General features: G+C 40.9%; 1 protein-coding gene across 4 annotated transcripts in view; it reads left to right on the forward strand.

Moving 5' to 3' along the window:
* SLC35F4 (solute carrier family 35 member F4) overlaps positions 1 to 19,373 on the forward strand; it is a 437,612-nt gene that overhangs the window by 109,917 nt on the left and 308,322 nt on the right. For 2 of the 4 annotated variants that reach the window (XM_017531056.2, XM_017531057.2), the window contains exon 1: positions 16,511 to 16,892. The exons of the other annotated variants lie outside the window; for them this stretch is intronic. In XM_017531056.2, the coding sequence (XP_017386545.1) occupies positions 16,790 to 16,892 (103 nt within the window). In that variant the 5' untranslated portion in view covers positions 16,511 to 16,789. Of the gene's footprint in view, positions 1 to 16,510; positions 16,893 to 19,373 lie in introns of those variants that run through there. 4 annotated transcript variants of the gene reach the window in all.

Below are 19,373 nucleotides of genomic sequence, written 5' to 3' on the forward strand. Positions count from 1 at the left end.
GAGGCAGTGGTCACGTGGAGACCCAGCAAGAGCCAAGAGAAGTCTGCATCTCTGCTCTCTCAAGTTATGCAAGCTAAAATTCTTACATATGCCCAGATGCTGTCTTAAAGGTGTGGAAATAAGGAAGATGAGCAATTACTTCTAAATATTGAACAGGACCTATAGGGACTATTTAAATTATATATTTGATTAAGCTTTAAAAGAGATTGGATTAAACAGACTTTAAAAAGCCCCTAAATATACATAGTAGGGGCTCAAGAAGGAGATCAGATTAGTTACAGACAAAATAAGGAACGAACATGTACGTTCCTTTGCATGTCTGAGTTGCAGTGTAAGTGAAATTTGCAACCCTGTTACTGCAATAAACATCATAATTTTATTAAGGGGAGGGGAAATAATATTTATTTAACACTCCATTGGGCTTGTTTTCTTTATTTAATCCTTATAAAAACCCTTTCTGATAAATGTTATTATGCCCATTTTAAAAAATGGAGCCCAAATTTTAGAGAAACTAATTATCTTAATCATTTACATATAAGAGGAAAACAGATATTTCAACTATATTGACACCATGCCCCTTACTATATACATATATGGAATACTTCATTTATTTAAAATATGTATGTTGCTTCCAACTTTTGTTTCACAACAAAATCCTGGTAGAGGGAAGTACTGGAAGGAGGCATCCATAGAAGGGGTAGGACGCACCTTCATGATCTGAAAGTTCAAGGGAAAATCAACTCATAGTAGACATGTTCAGATGTGTACAAAAGGCACCTTTAGTACAAATTGTTTCTAGGGTCAGAATCTGAACGTGTAATAATCTGACCATAAAGCTAATCAATGACAGTATGTTTAAGGGAAAAAATGTGTGAGTTTGATGTGGAGGCAGTCAGCATGGGCTCTACACAGATCAGAGTAAAGGGTGTTTGTTCACAGTTTCAGGGATGTCATGAGAATAAATCCATTTGATTTTGTAGCATTCAATTTCCTTTGCTTTGGATCTAGTTTCAGCAAACAAACAAATCTTTGATTATATGTTTACTTGCTATGTAAATTTGTGCCAATTCGTGCATTTCGTGTCAACTGTCTCCCATTATGAATGAATCCTTTAGCAATCCAACTTATTCATCGGTGTACTGCTAATTCGTTTAATGTGAGTTCTTCTTCAAGGAGTCTGCTCTGCTCTTGGTGTACCAAAAAATTCAAGTTTCTAGACCTGCAAAGTTGAGAATTAAAATCTGAAGCACAAAGAAGCACCAGGGTAATAGTACTCAGTGTGATCTCGAGACAATCTGCCCAGTGTCCTCTGGATATATTCTGAGCACAGCTACAAACTTTGACACTTTAAATGATGTTTTATTGTTTTATTTAGTATAGAAAAACTAGTGTCATTGTCTAAATGTTGTATCTTTAGAGCAACATTGTTTTAAAAGTGCTGGACATCAAGGTCTAGATTTAAAATATAATGGTGTACTTTGTCATCAATGTACCTCCAGAATTCCTGGTAAAAGCACTGCCAGGTAACTCTCCAGATGAGACTGGGAATTCTCCTGTAATAGGGATTTTACGCCTTCTTGTGGTAGCACATTCTTCCTTTACACAGCCAGGGGACCACTGGAACATGCCCCTTAAGTTTAGGAGAAGTCCTCAGTCCTTATTCTACCCATATATCATAATCAGTTTTCATGGGAGGAAGGGAGGGAGGGAGGGAGGGAAGGAAGGAAGGAAGGAAGGAAGGAAGGAAGGAAGGACAGTAGGTCTTTTGAAATATTTTCAGGGCTTCACAGTTTCTAGTTTCCTCATTTGTAAAATGGGAATAAAAATATAACTTACTTCCTAGAATTATCATGAAGAAAAAATGCCCCTTAAAGCAATTATAAAATGCCCCTTAAAGCAATTTGCATTCCTTTGCAGGTAGTGAGAACTCAATAAATGTAAAATAGGACTATTTTACATTTATTGAGTATAAATAGTATAGTAGTATTTTACATGTATTGAGTTCTTACTACATGCAAAGGAATGCAAATTGCTTTAAGTGCACAATATCATTTTATCTTCATGATAATTCTAAGAAGTAAGTTGTGTTTTTATTTTCATTTTCCAAATGAGGAAACTAGAAACTGTGAAGCTCTGAAAATATTTCAAAAGACCTATTGTCCTTCCTTCCTTCCTTCTTCCTTCCTTCCTTGCTTCCTTCCTTCCTCCCTCCCTCCTTTCCTTCCTCCCTTCTTCCCTCCTTCCCTCCTTCTCTCTTTTCCTCCCTCCTTCCTTCCTTCTTTCATTTCTTCCTCCTTTCCTTCCATTCTTCCCTTATTGCTTCCTTCTTTCATCCCTCCCTCCTTCTCTCCCTCCCTCCTTTCCTCCCTTACTTTTCCGCTTACTCTGTGCTAAATATAGAATTTTATAATGGGAATATAAAGCAAAATACAGACTTAATCCTGGCTTTATAAAGCTTACTGTCCAGTAGGAAGACAGACCTGTGAATAATCCTTGCAACAGAGCACCACAGGTACTCTGAGAGAAATAGGTACCAGACACAACAGGACACAAAGGAAGGCGATTCCCATGCCAGCAGGGGACTCATTAAAAATTATAATGGAGGATGTGCTTGAACTGAGACTTGAAAAACATTATACTGGCAGGGAACTGTGGTGGTGTTGAAAGGGGTCAGGGTAATGTGACTCTTCCAGGCAAAAGGAGCAGCAAAGTCTAGAGATGAGAAACAACCTGGAGAGGCTGGTCCTCTTGGCTAAAGCATATGGTTAGACAGATGAAAGTTGACATCCTCAGATGGAGGTGGAGGTAAAAGCAGGGAACCCTATTGCTTTTGTGGCAGTTATTGAGGTACTCCTAGGGCTTAGGCTTGATGGTTTAGACCCTGGGAAGAGCCAGACCCAGGGCAGAAGGATTAAGTTGTTCAGCTCCAGGGAAAGGAATGAGTGGTCTTATCATGACCCCCAAGAGCAGGGTATTTAGTGACAAAGACAGGATAGAATCTAGGTTTTCTGACTTCCTACTGTTGCGTAATGGGATATGTTCCTTAAATTCAAAATACTTTTTTGGGAAATGCAATGCCAAGTACCTTGCAAAACTCCTTGGAATGTAATACTTGGCAGTTCCTACTTTAGAGTTTTCCTGCATTAAAATTCTGATCATGTTCTAAGGGCATAAAAAGTTGGGGCCTCAACTGCCCGTACATTCTTGTTTAGAAGTGGATCATGACTTGTTCACTTAGAAAAATCTTGGCCCTGCCTGGATGGAGATGGAAGAGATGGTATGTCCTTCAACATGGGCCCAAGTGCTGGTTTGTCAATATTCATAAGACAACATCAAAAAATACCTTTATATTTGTCATTTCTTAAATAAGGTACATAGATCTTCCATGAAGGAATGATGTAGAACATTTGACTCCAGTGACTTGTCTTTGATAACCAGTATTAATGAATTAATCAATTAATTTTGGAAATATCTATGAAGTACCTACTCTGTGCCTGGCATTATACTAGACATTGGGAATACAATAGTGAACAACGAAAAACAATGGGACTGTCCTTGTGGTGTTTTCTGTCTAGAGAGGGAGACAGACAAATAAGGACTTTCTTGATGAAGCAGCTTCTTGGTTGAGAAGTGAAAGTAAAGTCCTAGACAAGGCAGGGGGCAAAGAGTTGAGAGAGAGAGTGTTCCAGATAGAGTAACAGAGCAGCATGTGTAAAAATCCAGAAGTGAGAAAGCTTACAGCTTTTTCAGAGATCTCAAAGGAGTTCATTGAAGATGTTAGAATAAGGGGAGTAGTCACAGAGTTGAAGCTGGAGATGTTGACTGGGACCAAAGTCTGTAGTCAGTGACTAGAGGGCTGGGATTCATGCTAAGAGCCCTATTGAGCCATTCAGTTGTTTAAAGCAGAGATTGGTTTCTGAGAAAGTGGGTTGGTGATGGTTAGAAAAACAAATTAGAAAAAAATAGGAAAAGATCACATAGAAAGCTGTGTGCTAATCCAGGTTAAAAGAAGGGTCATGTCAGCCTACAGAATGGGAGAAAATATTTGCAAACTATGCATCTGACAAAGATCTAATATCCAGACTCTATGAGGAACTTAAACAAATCAATAAGCAAAAAGCAAACAACACCATTAAAAATGGGCAAAGAACATGAACAGACATTTCTCAAAAGAAGATGTACACACAGCCAACAAGTATATGAAAAAATGTTCAACATCACCAATCATTAGAAAAATGCAAATCTAAAACCACAATGAGATACTATCTCACACCAGTCAGAGTGGTTATTATTAAAAAGTCAAAAAATGGCTGGGCATAGTGCCTCATGCCTGTAATCCCAGCACCTTGAATGGCCGAGGAGGGAGGATCACCTGAGATCAGGAGTTCGAGACCAGCCTGGCCAACATGGTGAAACCCCAGCTCTACCAAAAATATAAAAATTAGCCGGGCATGGTGACACACACCTGTAATCCCAGCTACTCAGAAGGCTGAGACAGAAGAATCGCTTGAACCCAGGAGGCAGAGGTTGCAGTCAGCTGAGTTTGTTCCACTGCACTCCAACCTGGATGACAGAGTAGGACTCCAACTAAAAAAAATAAAAATAAAAAGGGTTAAAAAATAATGGATGCCAGCAAGGTTGTAGGGAAAATGGAATACTTATATACAACTGGTTGGAATGTAAATTAGTTAAGCCACTGTTGAAAGCAATTTGGCAATTTGTCAAAGAACTTAAAATAGAACTACCATTTGGCCAAGCTATCCCATTACTGGGTAAATACCCAAAGGAACATAAATTGTTCTATCACAAAGACACATGCATGTGTATGTTCATTGCAACAATATTCACAATACCAGACATGGAATAAACCTAAATGTCTATCACTGGTGGAGTGGATAATAAAAATGTGCTACGTCTGTACCACGGAATACCACAGAGCCATCAAAAAGAACAAGATGATGTCTTTTGTGGCAACATGGATGGAAGCTATTACCTTAAGCAAATTAACACAGGTACATAAATCCAAATACTGCATGTTCTTACTTACAAATGGGAGCTAAATACTGAATACACATGGACACAAAGAAGAGAACAATAGACATTAGAGCCTACTTGAAAGTGGAGGCCAGGAGGAGGGTGAGGATTGAAAAACTACCTATCAGGTACTGGGCTCATGACTTGGGTGACAAAATTATCTGTACCTCAAACTCATGTGACACTCAGTTTATCCAAATAACCAACCTGCATATGTACCTAGTGAACCAAAAATACAAGTTAGAAAGAAGAGAAAAAAAGATGACCTCACTTGACCTTTGGTAACGGAGCTGAAAAAGGAGAGAATAAGACCTATCGGAAACTGTCTACAGGATTCGCTACTACTTACCAGTTCTTCACCTGGGAGAATCAATGTTTACAGAGATTTCCCTGAAGAATAGGTAGCCCACTAGTCTCTAAACCTGGGTTTCAGATTAGTTAAGAATCGGGGGGCCCTGATCTGAAGTGCATATACTTTGTGTATATCCAATGTTGCTGCTGTATTTAATTGTAAATTGAAATTTTAGATGAAAGTTTATGAAAATTAAAAAATTTTTCTTCACTTACTAAGCAAAAATATGCATTTCTCAATCCATTCTCAAGATTGTAACATGAACACCACCAACTTCTTCCATCTTAAGCTCAATAGTAATGTTTCTGTTTTTATAAGAAGTAACTTATTTTCACCTAGTAATTCTGTAATTTTTATATGGCAGAATCTTTGAGTATTCGGTTGCAAATAGACCTTCTAAAAATATAAATGTGGTTATATTGGGTTAGTCTTTTTCTGAGTCACAGAAATAACTCCCTCGCTCTCTCATTTTTTTTCGACAGTCAGGTTTTGTATCATATACAAGAAATATGAATTTAAAAGATTTATTCATGTCCCTGAGAAACTAGAAATATAGCAGAGATGGAAGGCAATCAGAGCTTCTCTCTGTTGACTGATAAATGCCCCCACAAAGGGTAAGCACAAAGGGTAAGTTAGAATGCCGTAAGTTTACAGGTTTCCTTTTCATCTTGGTTGTGGGAAGAGCCCTGCTGTGTGAAACTTACTGCATTGCTTTGTTCTATGTCTGACTGTACCAACATTATGCAGACCCAGCATGTGTGGGTGTCTGAATCCTTCCTCCCCATTTTGAAGTCAAAAGGTTTGGAATTACATGTCATGCAAAAGGCTGCAGTTTCTATTCAGACCAAATCTCATCATTGCAGGTAAAGTTTTAATGCCAGATTTTGCTTAATGAAGTACTTCCACATTGCTTCTGTTAACCCATGGTTGGAAGATTGCTTTGCTGATCTAGAATCAAGGAATTCTATTAAATGGCACACTCTTCAGAAAGGATATTCTCATCTAGTCTCTAATCAATCTGCTTAACAACATTGGCATTGATTTACATTAGTTGGATGTAGTAGAAGCCAAGGATGTTCACAGTTGTTTGCAGCAATCTCATCATGAGGCAGAATCTATTTCTCCACCTAATCAATCTGAGTTAGCCTGCAGCTTACTTTGGCCAATAGAATATGACAGAAGTAAGTTCTGAGCCTAGGCCTTAAGAGGCTTTGCATACTTGACTCTCACTCTTGGAATTTTGCTGCTGTCATGAACAAGCCTGGACTACACTGCTGGATCATGAGATATGTGGTTTCCCATCCACTGGACATGTTAAAGAGCCCATCCTAGACTATTCAGTCCCCAGCTGATCTACCTGCTGACCACAAATGCTTAGGCAAGCACAGCCAGGATCAACCAAGACTGCCCAGATTAGTAGAACCATGCAGGTGACTAATAGTTCATGAGAAGTAGAAAGTGGTTGTTCTTTTAAGCCACTAAGGTTTGGAGTTGTTTGGTATGCAGTAAAAGCTAGACAGTAACACTACTATTCTGACATTACTGCCATGGTGAGGAAGTCCTAGTGGACTTCAGAGCAGAGTAGGATGAAGGAAGGAAGGAAATTGGAGAAAAAGAAAGAAGAGCAACACGTGCACATCACCTTTGCATGCCCAGCTCATGATTTCTTTACCTGAATCAGTGTTGAAACAAGTAAACAAGTCTCCTAAATATTTCAGTAGGAGATTACATATAAAGAGGAGATTCCAATCTCTGAATTAATTATAATTTGCAAAAGATTTGTCAAATTGAGCCCATGTTAAAATGTTGACGTCAACTCCATAATAAGAAGATATATAATTCCATCCATTTACTCTTATCTAAAGACACCATGAAATCATTTATTTCCTTATTCCACTGCCTCTTTCAAAAGATGAGGAGTAACAGTTGACAGATTGGGTAAATAATCAGTTACTGATTACACCAGAGATAAAACTCACACAGACTTTGGAAAATAGACATCGTCTTCGATTTCAATTAAACAGAACCCTTGATGGGCATTCCTTCTATCTTCCAAGCCCAGGGCTCAGCCAGAGAAAGATAGAAAGAAAGAGAAGAAGAGAAGCACATGGTCTGATTTGGAAGGGTGGTGGGGAGGGATGGGAATATGAGTTGATTTGATCTGATTGCACATAAGGAGCAGTCAGAAAGCCACAGAGCAGAAGGTCGCGTTGCACAGGGTCAGGGAAAAGATGATCCACTGAGAGTGAGAAGGGCTGCCAGAGACTCATCAAAGGGCCTCTGAATCATCTGTTTAGCCCTCTAGCCTCAGTTTCCTCCTTTGTAAACTTTGCACTGGGCAAGTTATCACATTTCAGGTCCTGCGACAAGTCAGCCTACCTTGAGTGCTTGTGCCTTGCTCCTACTTTGAGAAAGTGATCCAGGGTTCTGATGAAAGCTTTTGTTTGTTACAATGATTTCTTCAATCTTTAATGTGTTTTGATTGCCTAGTATGTGACAGGTACTCTGAGAAGCGGTGGTCATACCATGATGAACAAAATGCAGTCATTGCCTTTGAGGAACTTAAGTATGCAGTGTCGAGAAGATCACACAGGAGGGAAAGAGCTATTTCAGAGCAAATGCCTGGCTCCTCCAGGGAGGAGGATGGGGTTATCAGAGAAGGATTCCCAGAGGAGAAAATCCTTTTGAAATAGCTGAGGAGGAATAGTACTAGTCAGATGAGGATGCATTTGTAGGGACTATCCAAGCATGGATGTTCCTATCGCTTGGTTCTACTGCCTAGAAGCAAGTAATACTTATGTCCAAGTAACTGTGTACTTAGAGCTCTTTATTAGGTTAAGAATGTAAAAATTTTAGGACTACTTTGAGATTTTACACAACTTTTTATGTACTCGTTGTCATGGAGGCCTGTTTTATTATTTATGAGAACATGGAAAGACAGAAGAATTAGAGACCTTTAGTCAGACTTCATCACATTCCGTGGAAAGGAGATAATTGCAATTACTGAAAAGATGAATGTGCAGGCAGGCGGCACACTCCAGCACGTTGCAGATAAAACAAGCCATGCTGGAGAATAAGGAGCTGGGAAAGGGTTTCAGGGTTTGTCATGCGTGCGTGTGTGTATGCATTTTAATATTAGTAAATTATATTTCAGAATACTTGGAAAATGGAAGACTACTCAAAATCTCACTCCTCTTACCATCATTTTTTGAATTTTGAATATCTTAACAATCTATTTTCCCCCTGAATTAAAAAATATGTAGTTGTAGATGTCTGTATACAATCTAGAATTCTAATTTTTTCACCACTTTATATTGGAACATAGGATTTTCCTCATCACTCCATAGTCTTCATAGCAATAGCCATAATTTTAGTATCTAAAGAATATTCTATCCAATGGTTATGTTATGATTTATTAAACCATTTTTCTACTTTGGGGACATTTGAGTTGATTACATTATTATTACCAATGATGCTATGATGAATACCTGGGTGGTCATAGGAATATAGAACTCGTGGAGACTTGAAATGTTACTTGAGGCTCCTTTTACCCTTGGTATTCAGGAGAGGACTTTTTTTTTTTTTAACAGCACAACTGGAGATATATCAGCAAGATAGACTATAATGCAATTGACCCTTCCTGAGATAATGCTATGGGGTAGCCCTGGGGACATACCAAGTACTGTTATAGATTTATGGAAAACTGGGGAGAATCAAACTCATAATTTCCACAATGGAAATATATAATTTGATGTTTCTACAGTCCATATCACTGACATTGACTTTGGAAACCGTGGCTGCAGCTACTATTTCAGCTGATGATACCTAATGCAAACATGGCCCAGGATTTCTCCACTTAGCTTCCCATTCAAAATCTGGAATGGGTTCTGTGATTGGTGGATCTGGGATATGTGCCAGTGACCAAGTGGGGAGACTGGGAGAATTAGCACCTTAACCTGAGATCTTTGGAAAAGAGAGCCTGAGGCAGAGGCAGGGGGTTTATTTACTACTGTATATATATATGAGGGCATGTGACTGAGCTGACCATAGTTTAGCATTAAGACTGAGCCATCTGACTAATTGCACAATCTTGTGGGCAAGTGACTACGTAAGTGACAGCTTCTCAGGGAAGTCCATTTAGAATGGAATGGAGAATTTGTACCCTAGCTCCTGTTTCCCATGGCCACAGGTTTGCCCATGAAATTGTACCCTGCAATTTCATGTTGTACATGCTGGAGCCAAGCAGATACACTTTCATGTCTCAGCACCAACAAGGAAACGCTGGCGCAGGAGGTTAGAGGCGCCCAGCTTTGGCATGAGGTGAGGTGCTGTCAGTCTGTGCCTGTGTGAATCAATGGCAATCCACACAGGCTGGTCACTGCAAAGGTGAAACAAAAGAAAATGAATTGGAGCATAACAATTATTTGGTGGAAACTTTTTAGCTTCTCTCTTGAAAGGTATGCTCTTTCTGTTAAGTTAGAAGCCTCCTCTAGCATCAGCTGGGTAGTAAAAAAGAAAAAAAAAAAAAAGGACAGATGTCCACTTTGGTACTTCTGTATTATTTCAAGGCATTCTATTGATGGGAATCACAGATACTGAAAATAATGATGAAATAAAACCTTATGAATATCTTTCCTGTAGATTAATAGTTATCGAAATTAAAGACAAAGTCATTTCTGAAATTGCTTTTGGCAATAGTTGTCATTCAAGATGTGGGTGTATTGAACATATATTCTGGAGTCTTCTGTTTTATGGATGCATTCTAAGGAGTTTTAAATTTTCTGTTCTCTGATTTTCTGTGCCACTCATAATGTTTCTTTCCAACAATTTGTTTTGTCTTCTGTATGATTTACTAATGAGTTACTTCAAGAACTAATGATCTTAGACATCCATAGTATGTCTTTGGAAAACAAGAACAAAGAATAAATTTTGAAAATTAAATGTAGTGTCTATGGAAGGAATTAAAACTCTTCTATTACAGTTTACTTTTTATGTATCAGTTTACTTTTTATGTAACTTTACTTTTTATGTATCACAGTCATCTTGAATGCTGATGATCATGAGGCCAGAGGAAAAAAGAGAAAACCCTTGAGTGTCTAGTATTAGCTCTGACTGAGATGATAATTGTTTTTTTCTTCACAACCAGAATTAGTCACATAGCTCCCCTATAACCACAAGGGGGCAGGAAATGCAGTCCTGTGGTATACCTAAAATGGGGGAGAACCATGAATATCTGGCAAGCAGTGACAATGACTACCGCAGCAGGATTGGCATTTTTAGCAGTTAATGTTACAGAAAGCCCGAGTGACAAATAATATGCAGCAGGTTTGAGGCTGCGGTGTGCAAGGCATTTTTAGACGTTTAAATTACAGAAAGGCTTATTTGTAAAATGAATATGTAGCAGGTTTGAATGTATAACCACCAACACAGCTGTTCAAAAGGGTTTAAAAAAATCTTTATTTGCTTTAAATTACTGTAAATCTTACTCTGTGTCCCCATTCCTCATAAAAATGTGGGAAATGAAATCTCAGTCTTGTTGGGGTTCCCCAGCTGCAGGGTTATGCAGTCAGGGGAGATCTTTGGCTAAGTTCAGCATAAGGGAGGTGCTCTGATCTTCAGTCCACTGGGCACTGCTGAAATGTGCTACTCAAGTCCACATGTGATCCCTCTGGGGCTGGGGACTCTGCTGCTTCTGGACAAGCTGGAGGCACCAGAGTATTTGCTGAGGCTGGGAAGCCCAGTGGCTAATGGCCCTGCCTCCCATGGGGCATCACACTATGATCCCTCTGAGGTCGCTCCACTTCACCAAGCAGCATCTATGTGCCTCCCACATCTGGGGGCTAACAGCCTTTGTCCCTTTCCCAGTCTGAAGCAAACTTTTCCTGCACTCATGCCTCCTTAAAGGACAAGAATTGCTGATCTTCAGCAGCTTCTCTTTCTGCAAAGCACTGAACTTCTGAAGCCACCTATTCCATTGGCACACAAGGCCTGCCTCACATGATCATTGCTGTGGTTGAGACCTGTAAAAGCAATAGCCACAGTGAAGTTCCAGAGAGTGTGAATGAAGAATGAAAGTGTGAATCAACTTCAGTAATAAACAGTGGCGAGAGCAGGAGTGGGGTTGGGAGAAGAAAATGAATATTTATTGCGTACCCATGATGTGCCAGGCCTTCATAAGATATTTTAATATGTGATCTCACTTAACCATCACAGCAATACTGTGAAGTAGAGAGTAGGAGCCCATTTTACAGTGGAGGAAACTGAAGCTCAAGGGGTTCTATGTATACATAAAAGATAGTACTGACAGCTGATATTTATGATGCTTACTATATGCCGGTCACAGTTATAAGATCTTTATGAATATAAACTCATTTAATTCTCATGATGGTTCCATGATACAGGTACAAGAAGTGTAATATTTCTATTTTAGAGATGAGAAAATTGAGTCATAGAGATATCAGAAGATTTACTCGAGGTCACACAGCTAGAAAATCATGAGGTCAGAAATGACTTCTGGCAGTCTGGCTCCAAAGTCCATGCTTTAAACCACTATACTGTATTGCCGAGTACAATACAGTGCCGTAGGGAGATGGAGAAATAGAAAGACAGAGACAGAGAGAAACATACAGAGAGATAGACAAACAGACACACACATTGTCAGAGAGAGACAAAGACAGAAAAATAGACAAACAGAGAGAGAGGAATAGAGACATAAGGAGAGACAGAGACAGAGAGACACACACAGAGAGATCATAGACAGATTCTAAAATTTGAATATATTTGTTGAAATTACTTAAGACTTTCTTCAAAGAGGTTCAATGCCTTTCCAAAGAGTTGAGCCTCAAGATTAGTCCCGGGATGCAGGCTGGCACATGAGATCAATGAAGAGTGGACTCTGCCCTGACTTCTCAGACAGACACCCAGGGTACTGGGTCCCAGCCCCTTTGAGCTGAAAGGTAAATTAGCAATGTCTGCCACTGCCTACGACTGAAAGAGAAAGGCTGTGGTCAGCATTCCAAATGGGGTGACTGATGACTTGGCAGTTAAATACTCAAAACAGCTTCCCTGAAAATGGAATATTAAGAACATGCTTTTCTTCTCAGGTGCCATTTCTTATCACCTGGTTGGCTAGAAGCCAGGTGTTTTTAAACACTAATACTGTGTAAATTTCTTGGGGCCAACTCTTTGTAAACAGTGCTGGTGTTTGTACAAGGTTAGCATTGGCCCTTGACTATAAAAGCTTAAATATCCTTGGCTCTCCAAGCAGCCAAGTTACTCTTAGCCCAAGGAGATAGGTACACTATATTAATTTCCCAGAGGGGAAAAAAGATCATTTCCCCTTCTTTCAGTATCTTTCAGTCTTAACTTTAAATAGGTGAATAGAAAGATTAAGTGACTTGTTCCTGCCATAAAAAGAGGACTAAAGCCCAGATTTTCTGATCCCTATCTGCTAATTAGAGTACAGAAGACTAGATTCCATGGATTTTGTTTTACTAACCCTTCCAAAGTGTGAAGACTGATGTGGTATTTTTAAATGATTTTATGACAGACTGCTTATCTTTGAATACAATTATACCCAGTGATCATATTTAGTTTTAATGTTATTTCTTGGTATAGCTATTCTAGCATCAGACACAAGGACTGTAAGTGATCATCCCATAAACTACAAATGATTTGGCTTTTTTAAAAAAACAACAATATGAATAACTAATTGTATACTCAATTAGTGTGAATATCTAATCTGGTTTGATCAGATGATCAAAATAAATATAGCTCTTATATCAAAACTCATCTGGAATCACAGATAGATATCCTGTGCCTGATGCATTAAAAAAAATTCCTGAAAAGTTGCACACAAATTTTGTTTTATAACAAATTGAATTATAATTATAATTTATAACTACTAGGGAAACTGGCTATGTGAAGGACTATCATAATCATTCTATGAATCAAATAACCACTTTCCACTTTCAATCTTCATTTATTAAGTATATCTTTTCTTTATTCTTTTTTTTTTTTCTTTTTGAGATGGAGTCTCGCTCAGTTGCCCAGGCTGGAATGCAGTGGCACAATCTCAGATCACTGCAACCTTCGCCTCCCTGGTTCAAGGGATTCTTCTGCCTCAGCCTCCTGAGTAGCTAGGATTACAGGAATATGCCATCGTGCCTGGCCAATTTTTTGCATTTTTAGTAGAGACAGGCATTTTTGTATTTTTAGTATTCACCATCTTGGCCAGGCTGGTCTTGAACTCTTGACCTCGTGATCCACCCACCTCGGCCTCCCAAAGTGCTGGGATTACAGGTGTGAGCCACTGCATCTGGCCTCTTTATTCTTTTAGAATAGATTAGAGGCATACATTACAACCCATATTTTTAGTAAATTTGAATATTTGGGTTTGTGAAAACTGGTAGACTAAACATGCAAAATAAAAATGCTTTAAAAATTTTCCTTCCTTTAAAATAATTTCTGTAAATTGTTAATAATGCCTAAAATGACTACGGAAAGATTAAAACATCTTTTATCACATACCCCAAAGAGTGTTGATGACTAGCAGAAATATTTACCTTTGACTGTTTATCAATTTATAATTGTAGGATTTCCATTCCCTCCATTAAAAAAAATAGTGTGTCCTAGATTATAGCACTTGCTGGCATTTACTATTTTTGTCACCCTATTACAGATGATTATAGAGAGATTTGTAAGTGCTTTGCTATTTTAAAATTTATTTCCAGGTCAGTCTGAGAATTCTTACTTTTTTTTGAAAGAAAACATAGACTCTTGTGGGTATGTTTACATAGCAGTATTTAAATTTATGCTGAATTTACTGTTTATGTAATGATCAGATCCAGTTAAATACATTTTCATCTACTTCTATGGAGATTTCTGAAAATAAAGCAGAAATAGGAAGAAGGCAATGACTTACACAGTAATTGTTATTTAGAATGTAAATACATTAATTATGGCAAGATAAGTTATAAACAATCGGACAAACCCACTTATTTTCAAGGTCTATGCATATATAAATGTGTGTGTGTGTGTGTGTGTGTGTGTGTGTGTGTGTGTGTGTATTCCTGTTGCATTAGAAGGTTTTTGAATTGTTTCCTTATTTCTATTTTACTGAATATGTATATTAATGTGCTATGGATTATGAGGGCTATTATCAAAATACATAATATATGTAATATGGGAAAATTTATCTTTTATAGAAGTCTTAAACAAAAGGGACATTTAAAATTAATGTGATGAACACATTTTACTATGTGCAATACATGCATTTGATAAAATTTTCACCACAGAAATAATAAAACTAACAAAAGTATGCTGAATATTATTTCAGGTGAGGGGGGTGTAAAGGCATAATGCTTTCGTTTTTGCTTTCAATGGCTAGCTCCCCATCATTGCACTAGTGTTCTTTTTTCTTTTGTTCCTTTTGACCTTTTAGCTCTTACCCCATTTCCATCTTTCCTAGCCTGAAAACAGGTGTAGGAGGAAATTGGTTTCTTTATGAACTCTCCTTCCAGCCACAATAATCTCAGATTCAAGATCCCATGCTAAGCTTCCCGCTGGATGAAAACCCAAAACATATTGTAAAATTTAACGTTGCATTTTCATATGCTTAAACCTAATTTACCTTTTAGAAAAAAATTTGCATATTTCTTCCTTCTTTTTTTTTTTTTGAGACGGAATTTCCCTCTTGTTACCCAGGCTGGAGTGCAATGGCGCAATCCCAGCTCACCACAATCTCCGACTCCTGGGTTCAGGCAATTCTCCTGCCTCAGCCTCCTGAGTAGCTGGGATTACAGGCACGCGCCACCATGCCCAGCTAATTTTTTGTATTTTTAGTAGAGATGGAGTTTCACCATGTTGACCAGGATGGTCTCGATCTCTTGACTTCGTGATCCACCCGCCTCGGCCTCCCAAAGTGCTGGGATTACAGGCGTGAGCCACCGTGCCCGGCCCTATTTCTTCCTTCTTAAGGCCTCACACACAATGTGGAAAATGCTTAGAAGCAGAATGGTGTGATAGGTTCTTTGGAGGTTTCTGAGAGGGGTACTGAAGACAACTTACGTTTCTTTTTTTTTCTTTTTTTCTTTTCCCTACGCTTTAGTAAAATGAAACCTGGCAGGGATGTCTTAAATCAGCTCTGCATGGAAGGTGGATCTAATGACTTCTAAGCTGATGAGCTGACCCTCCCTCTCCACTAACCCTCCACGTCCACCCTTTCATTTTTGAGATGAAACTTTGAAAATTATTTTTTGCAGGAAGCTGTGTTTGCAGACTATGAACAGAGAAATCGTCTCCACTGTTCACTGACCCTAACCCATTGGGTCTCTGGCTAAAGCAGGAGAGCCACACACCTGAGGGGAGGGTGCTTGCTCTGAATACACAGCTTCAAGGACGTTCTGCTCAAATGGAAAGGCTCTAGACTGTAGCTAAGACTTTCAGTCGTCCAGATATTTACAGTTTGATGGACTTCCCTCCTGATAGTTTTGGCAATAAAGGAGAAAATCATTTCTCCTTAGAGCTTTTGGAATTGGAAAAATAAACGTGCTGAGTGCAGCTGAGACTTCTAAGCCTTTGACATTTTTCAGTGGTAGGATGGAGGGTCCCCATGGACCGTCAGACTTGAGGGCTTGAACACTTAGTCTTTGCATCTGCAAAACCTGGATAATCACTCCATATACCACCGGCTAGGAGCTAATTTTCTTGCCATTTCATAAAAAAAGATTCCCAATCTTCTAGACAAGTTGCAAGAACTGACTAACGCCCGGGAATGCTTGCAGATCAGCAGACCAGAGGTAGTGTAGACGCCAAGCGTGGACCGAGTCCTGGGGCGCCCCAGAAGTGTCTTCTCCCCGAGAGACAGTGTTAATTCCTCCCATTAACAGCTATGAGTCCCTCTTGGGTTTCTCCCACCCCACCACCCCTCTCTGAGCCCCTGGCCACAGTGGCCGTCTCTTCTCCTCCCGCGCCCCTAGACCAAACATCCCTTACATCAGGTGGGGTTGGGGAGGTCTACTCTTCGGGAAGGAGCGCGCAAGGGTTAATGATGAAAGCTGGCAACCAGGTGGGGCGCCCACACCCGTCCCCGGCCACGGTGGGCGTCGGAGGTGAGGGGGCGCTATTCGGGCAGCAGTGCTCCGGGTGGCGGGCGGGAGAGCTGCCAGGCTGACAGAGAGGCCGGCCCGAGTGGGGGCCGCTCCGTCGCCGCCGCCACCGCCGCCGCCGCCGCTGCTGCTGTGATGCGGAGCCAGTGCTGCGCCGGGCGGTGGAGTCAGAGCCCCGGCGCGGGAGCACGAGCTGCAACATCAGCACCAGCGGCGGCGGCACCTGCACCAGCTCCCAGGCCCGGCGCTGCGCTCTCCGCCCAGCCGCCCCCGGGGCCGCCGCCCCGCGCTCTCTATGGATGTCAAGGCGGCCCCCAACGGGGTGGCCACTATCGAGGACCGGATCCTGCGGATCACCGGCTACTATGGCTATTACCCAGGTTACTCCAGCCAGAAAAGTAAGACGCCGCGGGGCTGCCCTGTGCGAGGCGGGGAAGGGAGGTGGGCGCGCAGCAGTGCCGCTGGGCTGCGGACTGGCGGGCGGGCGGGCGGGCGGCGTGCTGTCCGGACACCTGCAGCCCTGCGGGAGCTGTCAACGCCGCCTTACTGGCGGCGGGGACCCTGGGAGCAAAAAGTACGTCCGCTGTCCTCGGTGCTGAACCGTGGGAGAGCAAGGGGCCCCGTTGGGTGCGCCCAGGAGTTTGGAAACAGTCGTAGTCTTGGGGCGAGGCACGAAGGGGACCTGGTGAGCGCTCCTGACCGCCGTCGGCCGGCTCACCCTTGTGGATTTACGCTCGGAGAAAGCTAACATGGCTGTTCACTTAACGGAAAGTCAGCCTTAGGGGCTGTATGCCCTGAAAGCCCCTACTGAGTGCCAGGCTGCGTGCGGGGCGCTGGAGACATAGGCTGGGGTGACTTGCGGGTGAGACTGGCAGGGGCGGCTGACCCAGACGTGGGTCCCGGCGCTGGCGGGGTCAGCTCGTTCACTCCGGGCTATTGAGACGCTGCCAGCGCGGGAGTTACTCCGGTTACAGCGTCTTTAGGAGGTTCTTCACCCTGGACAGAGAAAAGGACCTACTCTGGTCTCTGAGCCCCAGAGCTTGGAGCCAGAGACCCGTGTAACAGACTGGGGGCGTAGGGGGGTGGTCTGAGAGGGGGAGGCGACAGGGCCGTCCGTCCCCACAGCACGTCGCGGCCACCTCGGAGCCTCAGGAGTCTATTCTGTTCGGTCCCGGCTTTCTTCCAGCTAAGCGAGGTCATGCGGCGTGGATGCTTTCACGTTTCTGGACCAGTTTTGGTGGGAGGCCGAAGAGGTGTACTCTGTTCGAAGTCACCCTCCCCAAATACACAAACCCACTAGCTATATTTGCTGGGATTAGTTCTACCAGCGACTGAAGTGCAGCTCATTTTTCTCTGAATTGGAGTTGTAGCTGCGGTTCAGTTTCTATGCAGGTGGGTCTCCGCTTTTTTTTTTTTTAATCAATGCATTTCTGTCGCAGTAGATGGAGCTTAATTGATGTTTTTACCATTATTTTTGTCAGAAGCTTTGGAAGCTCCTAGATGCATTTCTGATTGGTATTTTTCTGTGACATTTTGGGGTACAATCAACATTACAGTTTCTGCGAAGCATGGGACTCACAAAAATTACAGAACAAAGACAAGAAAACACTATTTTTCATGTAACTTTCTCCCCTACCATGCTTCCTCTCTATTGAATAATAATTCAAGAGCTTTGTTCCATGGGCTGTTCTCACACAGATATTTTCTCGTTTGAGATTTCATTTGGTTTCAGGAAAGGCCTATCTGATTTGGATGGTTTCTGTCTAGCTGTTTTTAGCATTAGGGGATTAAATTATTCATTTTCCGTACAAAAGTAATTATATAGTGTTAGAATTTTCTGGAAAGAAAATAACACACTGTGGAATGCTCTTTGAAGCCTCTGTACTATACACTCAAAAACTTCTCTCTCTCTCTTTTTTTTTTTGTTGTTGTTGTTGGCAAAGGATTTCTTTTTTAACCCTGGAAACATAAGTGAAGGAACTAATATGCCTTGTGGAAATTACTTGACTTTCCCTTTTGAATATTTTAATTAGGAACCATGGGGATTTTCGTGGCTTAGAGAACGTAGAAGCTGTGTGTGAAATTACAAGACTCAGGGTAGTTTATTATTGTAATTTTTATGACAATGGAAGTTTGGTTAACAATGAACAACCCAAAAGGAATACTGAAAAAGTGACATTTTAGATAAGGACATGTTCATATTATATTTTTGTACTTGCTCAAATAGCTGCACATACTTCATTTGCAATACAATAACAGGACAACAAAAGGGAAGAGCACTGGCCAAAGCTATAACTGGAAGGCAAAAGGGATAAAGATTAATTTGGCAGGGTTATTTCTGATGGGCTCTTACCTAAGTTCAGACCATAGAGTCAAAAGAATGAAGGCAGAGAATCTCACAAGAACAGAGAATTAAGTGATAGTCAGATAAATCTCAGGATACTCAAGCTTCCAGAAGTAGAGGAAGATTGTTATTTTACACAGTGAGAGATTGAGAGAGGAGAAAGCTGGAGGAGGGCCAGGGAACTGAGCACCATGAAATAATCCTGTCCTAATGCAGGCTTCAACTAGTAAACAAACACACTGAAGCAAACCAGTACAATATGGTCAATTGATTTGGCTGTTACAGGGAAGGAGCAACAGCTTAGGGGAAGTCTGGAAAAATAATACTTAAGGCTACAGTGATGAGTATATAATATATGCAAAGGCAAGGTGACTTTCTTATTTTCTGTCTGATTACGTATGAGGGATAGCTATGCCATTTACCTTTTTGGAGATAGATGGGGACTTACCTCTAAGAAAATGCATTCAAGATCAAGCCTGCTGTTAATGCATCCTGCTGTTTGATTGTCCAGGAAAAAATTCTAGTAGTCAGGCTG

The sequence above is a fragment of the Cebus imitator genome, unplaced genomic scaffold (assembly GCF_001604975.1).
Source record: "Cebus imitator isolate Cc_AM_T3 unplaced genomic scaffold, Cebus_imitator-1.0 Scaffold70, whole genome shotgun sequence".
Lineage (NCBI taxonomy): Eukaryota > Metazoa > Chordata > Mammalia > Primates > Cebidae > Cebus > Cebus imitator.